At 32.8% G+C, this 11,185-nt stretch overlaps 1 protein-coding gene across 1 annotated transcript; it reads left to right on the forward strand.

Moving 5' to 3' along the window:
* The first annotated feature begins 3,752 nt into the window (after positions 1 to 3,752).
* LOC111696572 (uncharacterized) lies at positions 3,753 to 6,089 on the forward strand. Its single transcript, XM_023466212.1, has 2 exons — positions 3,753 to 3,820; positions 5,323 to 6,089. Exons 1-2 carry the CDS (start codon positions 3,796 to 3,798, stop codon positions 5,934 to 5,936), a joined length of 639 nt encoding a protein of 212 aa, XP_023321980.1. The 5' UTR covers positions 3,753 to 3,795; the 3' UTR covers positions 5,937 to 6,089.
* The last annotated feature ends 5,096 nt before the right edge of the window (positions 6,090 to 11,185 follow it).

Here is an 11,185-nt window from a genome sequence, read left to right on the forward strand (position 1 = left end):
ATGATCAATTTTCAGCAAGAAATGTTTAGTTTTAAAAGGTGCTGTCACTTTATAAATCAATTGAATTCACTTTAACAAATTCCTAAGAATAAAAAAGATACATTTTTTTTAAGAATTGACTTAATAAAAGAAATTAAATTCCAATAGTAAACATTTGTCCAAAGATTATTTGACTTAAAGGAATTGAGTCTTTGCCACAAACTCTGGTTTTTAAATCCCTATATCTTAGATATTTCAAACAATCAAAGTTTGAAATATCTAAGGTTTACAAAATTTGGTTGTAGATATATAAAAGGTATTAGAAAATTGGGATTTGTTGCAAAGATTCAATTCCTTTACCCCTTTTCTCCTTTATTACGCCCCATCCTCGGGGCCCGGAAATCATACTCGTTTTGGTCTAAAATTTAACATTATTTAAACTTATGGATTTTTTATACTTTCCATTCAAAACGTATATGCTGGCAAAAAAGTAAAAAAGAAAAAAGGCTAACAATAATGTGTAAAAGGCCAAATTTTAATCGAAAGGTCCAGCTTTCTAGAATATTGACTGGTTAGTGGTTCCCCATAAATGATAAAACTTCCAAAAGATTTTCTTCATTTTTTACATTCCTGGCTCCCTTCATTCTCTCTTGACCAAAAGAAATCCCAATTGAAAGATTATTTCCGAGGTGTCATCAAATTATAAGATCATTAAATAACAAATATTTTTTAATTTATCCGTAAAAATGGCAGACCACATCTAAGAAATCTCAAAACAAGATTTATTTTTAAAATCATACGATCACAAAAATACGTAGATGAGATTAAAGATGACATAAAATTCCCCTGTTTATTGGGATACTGCCCCTTGTAGATTGTAGAACGTATATCCATAAATTTGTATAAACCAGTCAAGCGTCAAGAGAAGACGTTTGGACATATTTAACAAGACATATGCATAGAATTATTTTAGAAACTTCACGCTTAGTATGTTTTTTTTACAGTGGTAGTATGATTATATCAATACAATGAAGACAACTTTCTTCTTAACATCATAGATACGTATAAACATAAACATAGATACATATAAACATAAAAGTTAAATTTATGAAAGCTTCTCTTTGATTACTTTTAAATTTGTAATTCGAAAAAAACTTGTTAACAATCAAAACTTAAATAACAAAATCATCTTCATTGTATTGATTTAACTGCCAAACACGTAGTACAAGTTTTCCGATAGAGGGGGTTTGATGTTATTTTATTTAAGCTTTTTTCACGATACCTTATTCACTATATTCCTCACGTGAAACTAACTAGATCTTAGTATGTTCAGCCTGTATCCAACCTAAAACTGTCAAGATGTAATCTGTGAATGAAAGACCACCATCAAGATTGAACTGAACCGTCATATATCTTTACAATACGAAAATGGATTAAAGTTGGTTCGAAAGTAAAGGTTCACTGATCAGAAAACCGGGATATTTAAATCAGCGTGCACTGCTGTAAAAGTGAATAAAAAGAGATTTTTACTTAATTAAACAAGTACCGAAGCTTGTTAAAGAACAAGTATACATTGTGTTAACCTATAAAGTACTATAATTATGACAGTTAATGGTTTATCATGTTCAAGCTTTGGTTTTATCACCAGTTAGAATTGCATAAAGAATTAAACAAAAAGGCTTTGATGTAAAAAGCAAACGAAATCCNACTTATATTTAAAAGCGCCCCCACCCCCGCCTCCCCCTGCTTATTTTATCTCAATATAGGTGATTGAGTTACAAGATATGTCTACATATATGAACTTATACTTAAAAGCGCCCCCCATCCCCGCCTCCCCCTGCTTATTTTATCTCAATATAGGTGATTGAGTTACAAGATATGGTCTACACATATGAACTTGTATGTTAAAATGGTTCCCAATCTATAGTTTTTCAATCTAGTGTTTCATCTAGTCTGTGGAGAACCCATCTATTCTGATTGAAACCTGGAGATTGTATGGAGGAACTGCACGCAAACATATTGATGCCACATAGATCCAGATGCTAGAAATAGTTGAATAAATCCTGTGTTGTAGCCCTAGTTCATTATCGAGCCCAGGGGGCGCGTATAGGATTTTATCCAGGGTGTAGTATACAAATTAACTGTGTTAAAACTTTGCGATTCAGGTCCAACTTATTTAGTAGCCCCTCATTGTGAAAATAGTAACAATTGCAACCTCCTGTGATTATATTAATTTAGGTAGGTTAAGATAGATGGACAGTAACGGGTGGTTTCTCTATTTTAATTTCTGCTATGCCATTTATTCAATAACGTACGTTTCAAATTTTTACAGTTTACCACTATCAAGTTTAAAAGAGGGTTTGTGGCGAGTAGTCAGTTTATTTTTTAATTGAATTAATGTAAAACAAATGTGATTTCAGCCTTTAAGCTTCAATTTTTAACTTATATTGGATGAGAGATTTCTTTCTTTTCTATTTAAAATTGAACAAAGAAGATGGAATATAATTGTTTTCAGCAGTTTTCAGGTAGAAAAACAAAGATTATCGATAATTAGTTAGAGAGCAAAGTGAAGTGTTGTCAATAGTTTATGTCACACTCTAAATATAGAATAACCATGGGGAGAGATTCTTTTACATTTTGAATTTTTGAAAAAGCAAAAAATTTGTATTTACTTTGTTAAATTATGATCGAAAGTCACAGTCACAGTGCATGTTTTAAATCATAACTCAACCTATTGAAGAGAGCTAATGAGAATAACAAATAAAGGAATTGAGTCTTTGCCACAAACTCAAATTTTCTAATGCCAATATCTTTGCAACCTGAAGATGTAAACCTTTGATATTTCCAACTTAGATCATTTGATCTAACAAAATCCATAGTTTGAAATATCTAAGGACTACGTTATTGGTTTGTTAAGATAAAGCGATGAGAAAATCAGAGTTTGTGGCAAAGACTCAATTCCTTTGACCTTCTCCTTCTGTTTAATTCACAGTGATCCCTTCAAGGTTCGAAGAGGAGAGATTATATCTACGCATATGTGTTTAAGGGTCCTGTAAACAGTTTGCTCTGGTGAGTGTTAATCTTGATTTGCTTAGCGTATCTAGAATACTTTATTTTTACACGGTAATATATTTATTTATCTAATCAGCCCCATATACTGCAGGGTCTTCAACAATATCATAGACAAACAGAAAATACATAAAAGATTTAGATGATCGGTAACAAAAAATACAAAAGCCTGGAATTTACACTTTAACTATTTTCTGAAAATGAAACTTGACAAAGCTAAGTTTTCCCCCTAAGCTAAACACCCTATTTATGCAGTCTCTCACTCTTAAAGGGACTATTGTCGAAATTTCAATTTGTTGTCTTGAACTTAAAAAATCTTTTAAAATATTTTACTGCTGCAGATATAATATAGATCCATATGTTATATCAAAATATACGTCTGAAGTTATGAAATTTGTAAATGGCTAAATAAAGACAAATTCTTCATCATTGATCAGAAAACGAAAAGGTACCGTTGTCAATCAGTTATGTCTATCTAAACATGAATGGTCACTTAAAACTACACTACAGTCCCTTTAACCAAATTAGAGGATCAATATCAACCCATTAATTGCACCATGNTTCCTTGCGTCAACCCCATGAGCGTAACTAGCGTCAGTGCGCCGGATGCTGGAGATCTGAACGGTGAATGGCGAGGTATCGTACCGGTTGAAACTGCTTGAGTCGAGAAGATGAACTGGAGATGGGTCAAGACGGTATAAAAGGAGTCTGACCATGAGTTTAGGATCAGTTCTTGTTTAAACCACTATGAAGACAGCAGCACTTGTTCTTGGTGAGATACAGTTTGAAAAACACAGTCGAGTTCGAAAAGAAACTCAAATATTCAAGATTTGAGTCGAATTGGGCGGTTTTTTTTCAAAATAATATTTTTTTTTTCTTATTAATCCATTAAAGTCTTTATGTGGTGTCGTTCTTCATGGAAATGTGTGAATTGAGGGTTATATGATAATACTTTAAGTCAAAATATGAAAATTTTTCTTTAAAACAAATCATTGTTAGTCCTACAGCCTTTACTATTAAAAAAGTAAGAAATACCAACTTTATAAAGTTGAAATTGATGTTTTTTAATCTTTAATTTCTTATTATTTATTATTCATAGTTTTTCATATTTAAAATATTTTGTTATTTTTTATTTTTCCTTTCTTGTTGCTTTTTTGCTTTTTTTTTTTTTTTTTTTTTTTTTAACATGTCTTTCATCATTAATTATTTTGTTCTCAGGCCCATATTTTCCCCTTTTTTATTTTTTCATTTTTCTTCCAATCTCTTCTTTTTATTTTTCATTCTTAAATATTGATTACATAGGAAATGGGGTTTTGCAGCAAACAATAATTTGAATCCCCATATCTGAGCAACTTAATGTCGTAGCCCTTTTTTATTTCAAATGATGAACTCTGAGTAAATAAAATTTTAAATTGTTTGTTTGTGGCAAAAAAACTCTTATTTTTTTACTCTTCGTTCTTTTATCCTCTAAATCTTTATTTGCTCCTTCTCTTTTTTTCGTTTCCTTTCCTTTCTTATTAATCTTCCTCCTAAATAAAACAATTTGCCCGCCATCTTTTGCTCTTCATTTCTTTTTTCCTTTTATCTTCTTTTTGATTTATTCTAATATCCTTCATTCTTCATCCTTTATATTTTACAAGGGATTAATATCTCGACGCAAAGTATAATTTTTTATCCTTTTTCGTCACAACCTGATAATACGAACCTTTGATATTCAAACTTTGACAAATAATCTACCATAATATATAGTTTGAAATATGTTCCATTTGGATTTGGATATTAGAGTTTGAGACGAATAATCATTTCCTTCTTCCTCCTAAATATTCAATTCATCTAACTTTTCTTAAAATCTTTTTTTTAACTTTTAACGATTTAATCCTCCCATACAGTTTCTATTACCCTCCCCCCCCCCATTCTTTTATTTTTTTATGCGTTCTTGTTTACCTTTTATCCATTTTTATATATTCATTAATCTTTAACTTTAACTTAATTCTCCTTTGTGTCGTTCGTTCTTATAATTTTGCATTCTTCTATTTTCTTTAAACTTGACGCATCCCATCTTCATTCATCAAACTATACTGACCATTCTTATTATTCATCCCTGAGGGTATACAATCATCCCACCATCCATCCCAACACATCATCCTGTCATTCATCCCGCTAATCTACTCAGGATAAACACAGATTATATGTTAAACATCATTCTTCAAATCTTCTCAAAACATCAGGAAATATTTTACACGTTGCACGATTCATATTTTACATTTGTTTCAGCCTTTGCTCTTGGAGTCAGCTGTGACGGAGTTCACAACCACAACCATGCTCCCAGAGCTGGACGGCAGCAGGCTCCTCTAGACTCCTATGGAGTGGCTGACCAGGCTAGTTACGGAGATCTCGACGCTGCTGCATCTGATGCTGGAGCAGATCCTCTGGCTATGCTGGCTTCCTCTATCCCCGGAGTACCTGGTGAGGATTACCCAATTTACGCTGAAGTCCCTGAGTCTGGATTCACCTGTGATGGTCAAGTTGATGGAGGTTATTATGCTGACCCCGAGGCTGAATGCCAGGTGTTCCATATCTGCACTGCTGACGGTCAGGGTGGTCTCGGCAAGTACAGTTTCCTCTGCCCTAATGGAACCATCTTCAACCAGAACTACTTCATCTGCGATTGGTGGTTCAACTTCGACTGCTCCGAAGCTGAAGGTCTGTTCTCCAAGAACGACGAGATCGCTGCTGAGCGAGCTGCTCTTGATGCTTCTGCTTCAGATGCCCAAGCTGATTATGCTGCTCCTCCTGTCGCTGCTGCTTTTGACGCTCCCGCTGAGTATTCAGCTCCCCGAGAGGGTCGCCAGAAGTCCGGAAGAGCTGGAAGAAGACAGCAGGGTTAAACCCAACCCGGAGAAATTCCCAGCCATAATCTTATCTCCTAACCCTATTCTAGTCCTGTTACCACGTCCCTCATCCCCATAGATCCTATTCTAGTCAAATCCCTTATCTTAGACCAATCCCCCTACCCCCTCCTCCTATCATTGATCCCTCCCCTCTAATGATTTTGAACGTCGACTTTGCGTTCAAACTCAGTGATTATACATCGTGGAAACGTTTATGTCTCAAATGATTCATAAAAGAAATTTCCCCAATACTACATTTTCAGTTGAATTACAATACATTGCCGGTCACTCCCTTTAAGTTGATTTTAGGATATTGGTTTTACCATTTGCTTTATAACAACTTCAATTTTACAAATCGTCTTCATTTTCCACAGTTGTATTGGTCCCACTATAAGGTACTGTAGTTATCTAGATAAATATATATATACTAGGCTTGTAGGGCGCTTCGCGTCCTCTTTCCTAATGATAAAGGAATCTTTGCAAGAAACTCAAATTTTGTAATCCCTGCATCTTTGCAACCAAAAAAGTTTTTATATTTTAAACTTAGATTATTTGATCTGACATAATTCATAGTTTGACCTAAGGTCTACAATATTGGGTTGCAAAAATATAGGGATTAGAAAATCGGAGTGTGTGGTAGTCATTAACTGTTGCTTTGTTTCAATTATTTTCAAAATTTGGCGGATTTTTCTTTTCGGATTGGCGCATTTTCAAAAAAAATCCTACTATTTTTTAAGAATTGGATACAAAAGAACAAGCAAACAAACAAAATATTATATATTTATAGTTACATGAATTTATTCAGAATGAATGGATAATAATATGATGATGATGATCATTCATATTTATTGTTAAAATTACATTGTTGTTATGAAAAACTTTATTTGATTCACGAACAAATTATTTAATGATTTTCTGAATTGAGACAATTTACATGCCAATGTGTGGAGCAGAATCTGATTGCTTTTTGCGACACTTTTCAATATTTTCTATATATCAGACTTAAACAAAGAGAATAAATGCATAGAACGTATTGCATACTGTAAACTTCACACAGGAACAAATAATTAAAATATTGAAAAAAATATTCCACAAAACATAATGTACCGGTTATTCAAGGTTTTTTACTTTTTCGGTGCAATCTAGACTTGGCGGTTTAAACTGATTAATAACTAAATTATTCATTTTGGGAAAATGTCTAATTTCTTTAAATGCAAAGTTCTACGTTAGCTTAACAATGAAGACTGTCGTTGTACTTCCAAGTGACCCATTTGTAAAGTGGAAAGCCCAATTTCCAAGATTACCATTACAAGCTCTGTAATAAAGATTCAAATATTATTTTTTAAATTAACTTTAACTTGCATTTCTGATATTTTCCACAGATTATTACACAGATTATTACACAGATTATTGCACAGATTATTGCACAGATTATTACACAGATTATTGCACAGATTATTANAATTATCAAAAATTAATGCTTTTAACCTTCTCGGATACTAAACAAACACTGATGCATCTATTCTTGTTTACAAATTCCGCCAAAGAGAACTGGTTTCAAAATGTATAAGCAGAGTATACGCAGCTGCAATTAACTTTTCTTCCATAAGTACCATAGAGTAATAGCTTAGCTTAGCTTAGCTCAGATGTACACAACCGACCTCCCTATTAATTAATTAATAGAGCGGTCGGTTGTATACATCACGATATGTGTACGTATCTAACACATGTACACTTGTATATAGAGTGATCGTATTTCATGTGGGGGTTTTATGTAATCGGCAATTTTTTAGATTTTCTTTCTTTATTCAAAGAGCTATAATTCGAGGATGTTCACTGCAAACATTTGACAATTTTCAAATTTGTAGGTTTTCAATTTATTAGCTAAAAGTTCTGTCAAAAATATTAAGTTTCAATGGGCATGCCCATGTACAAATTAGGAACGTTAAATTAAAATGTACACAACTTGAGTATGTGTTGTTTTGAATACATTTTTTTTGACTATTTGACCTTAACGTAACTGATGAAATGTGCCGCATTAATAAGAAATACCTTGAATAATTCCTTTTAAACGTTATTTTTTTATTTCCTTTTAAAGGCAGGGTTACTTGCAATTACACGGTCCTTTTAACCATGTACTGATTGGGGCAATTTTTTTCTAATAAAGGTTGGGGGGAGCGTCCCCGTCCCCCCTCCTATGATTTTGCCCTTAGAGTTGAGATAGGAGTGTGGTGTGATACATGTCCCTAGTCCAACTTTTCAACGCTTACTCATTAAAAAAAAATAGACCTCTAACTTTAATGGTCAGGATGTGAGGGCGGATTTTTAAAAAGCTCAAAAATTATGTCGAACAATTTTTCAAAAATTTTAATTTTTATTTTTAACAAATATTAACATATGACACATGTTATTATTCCCATTTTTCAATGGCTTTTCAAGTATATAAGCCTTATCCCTGTAGTCTACAAGTTTTTAACCTTTTCTGATATTTTTGAAACACTAAACTGCCGTTTGACCGTCCTCCACCATTCCCTATGCATCCAAAAAAAAATTTGGAGCAAATAAAACTATTATGTTGAAAAAGTAAAGAAGTTAAGTTATTTAGAAGAATCCAAAGGGGGAGGGGGTTGGGGGGTTGGAAAACACCTCCCCCCTCCCCAATCGTGATTGGGTTAAAAGAATTGTCAAGTATGAAATAGATATCAATGTTTATAATTTTGAAAAATGACAATTTTCAATTGTAGTTTCTCTACAAAAGTGACCTGCGCATTTCTTTACTGCAGGAAAACATTAACATAATTAAAAACTTGTAAATGTTGAAAAACGACAACATCTTCCATCTTATTAATTGATCAGATAAAGGTTTCAATGGTTTCATTGTCAATCGGGCATTGTCGTCTTTGACATAGAAGGTCACTTGAAATTAAGCGCACATTCCATTTCAGGTTTTTAGTTTTGGGACAGTATCCGGCCCGAGTAATTGTTTAATTTGAAAAGTTTAAGATTCTAGACATGTATCCAGCTCTAGATTATCATGGTTTTATGGGACTTCCTGTAATATCAGTTCCATCTAGAGTTTTAAAGAAACCAAGCAACATTTTTCCTTGAATTTCCAAGGATCATAAATTTGTATAATTATTTTGGCGGAAAGTTTCGCGAGGATTGAATTGAGAATTTATTTTTGTAAAGTGTGCAAAAAGTGCCGTTTGCAGTTTGCAAATGATCTGTCCGCGCAGATAAATGATAAATTGCTAGAATTCCTATAATTTGCAAGTTCTTTGGGTGGAATTCATTTCCCAATAGCCACCTGTGAATTTCAAAATTTAAAATATTGAATTATAATTCTGTCTGTTAGTTTGTATCAAATAAACGTCAAAAAGGCTGAACTGATATGGCCCAAATTTTGTTTGGGGCCTCGCATGACCCCAGGGAAGGTTTATTGATGATCAAAATTAAAAAAATTTGCCCCCAACAAAATTCGATTTTCATTAAATTTTGAAAATCCACAAATCTTTTTTTTTAAATCCACGAACTTTTTTGTTTTTGTTTTACAGTGTACACAAAGAGAAAATGTTCACGATTGAAATAGAAAATGGGCGCGAAGCGCCCCTTAAAGCCTAGTTATAAATATAAACCTAGAAGTCTTAACAAATATAATGTAAAACCCTAGATAGTAAATTATGTATCTAGGTGTAAAATCCTGAAGAAAACTATGTAATCCTCGCAAAATATATAATATACTAGGCTTTTAGGGCGTTTCGCGCCCATCTTCTATTTAAATTGTGAACATGTTCTTTTTGTTTACATTTTANTCGATTTTTAAAATTTAGATCATCCATAACCTTTCCTGGGGTCATGTGATGTTCTACACAAAATTTGGGCCTGATCTGTTTAGCCGTTTTGACGTTTATTGGGTACAAACAAACACCCAAGCTCAATTTATAAATAGATAAATAAATATAAAGTTGTAATATCTGTTTGGAGGTTTGTTTGTTTGTCTATTCATAACTCAGAAACCCCATGACCGATTTGCCTCAAATTTTGATTGGGGGAACTCGGAAGAACCATCGGAATGTTTAAAAATTCTAAGAAGCTTACGGACAAAGCTCATGGTTCCCTAGCTAGTATCTACATGAAACCAAACCAAACTGAATTGCATGTATTCTGTAGTCTGGAAATTAATTCTACCGAGTTTATACCCCATTAACATTTGGAGCAAATCGGTTTAAGTGTTCCTGGGTTATGTACAGGAATTACTAACATCTTAATGTATAAATAGAAGATAGTTGTTTTGTTAATATTTTTTTATATTTCTTCAAATTTGTTATTTTATTACATACTAGCTTGGGAACCCAGCGCTGCCAAGGTTACTAAAATTTACTAACCGCCGTTTACCCGCACTTGAACAATTTTACCGGGAATCTAAATTTTCGCTATTAAAGTCGACCCAATCTTGACTTAAAATCACAAACCCAAGCTAAGAACATTCCCGTGGGTCTCCCGAGTTCTAATCGGTCCAGGGGTTCCTCAGATATCGGACAAACAAACAGACAGACAAACAGAGATTGCAACTTTATATTCAGATTTTAGTTTAAATACCGTGACAAACATTTTCTTTTTGTGAAATCCTTCAGTTTGATTATTAGCATAAATATAGAAATTCTATAGACTACATAGAACTCGTTCCGACATAACAATAATATTTAACTGCAGTGTTAAAAAGTTAATCAACACTATACATTAAAAAAACTTGTTTTTAAGGGACTGTTCATGTAATTTCAATTTTCAAATGGCATTTTAATGTAAAAAAGAGAGACACACCCGATTTACAATGGTATCTTTAAAACCTTTGTCTGACTGAAAATCTTGAAAATATCCTTGATTTTCCTATTAAAGATTGATAAAAGCTCTATAATAATTTATGATGGAAAAAAGACGATACCGCTAATCAGATAAAGGTTTAAAAGTAACTTACAAACGGAGGGTCATTGTAAAATAATTATGTAATTTCCAACCTGATAATTTAAGCTTTGCCAAAGTGAATCTAGCAGAAAAAACTCTCTAAGAATCCAGAATTAAAAAAGCATGTTATTCAAATTTAAATTTTTCTGACATTTTTGCCTGGGTTTTACTTTAAGTCTAATTAAGGTAAATCAAGGTATAAAAAGAATAAAAAGCATGAAAAGTTGGATTTAATTGGATCTGTCAAAACAATGTTTTCAACATGTTAGACTCTATAGGTTTTT

Source organism: Eurytemora carolleeae, unplaced genomic scaffold (genome assembly GCF_000591075.1).
Source record: "Eurytemora carolleeae unplaced genomic scaffold, Eaff_2.0 scaffold71, whole genome shotgun sequence".
Lineage (NCBI taxonomy): Eukaryota > Metazoa > Arthropoda > Copepoda > Calanoida > Temoridae > Eurytemora > Eurytemora carolleeae.

Excerpts from the sequence above, each read along its gene's own strand:
- LOC111696572 (XM_023466212.1), top strand. The coding sequence starts at position 3,796 with ATGAAGACAGCAGCACTTGTTCTTG. Across the intron at positions 3,821-5,322 it reads GACAGCAGCACTTGTTCTTG|CCTTTGCTCTTGGAGTCAGC; the intron begins GTGAGATACAGT and ends CATTTGTTTCAG.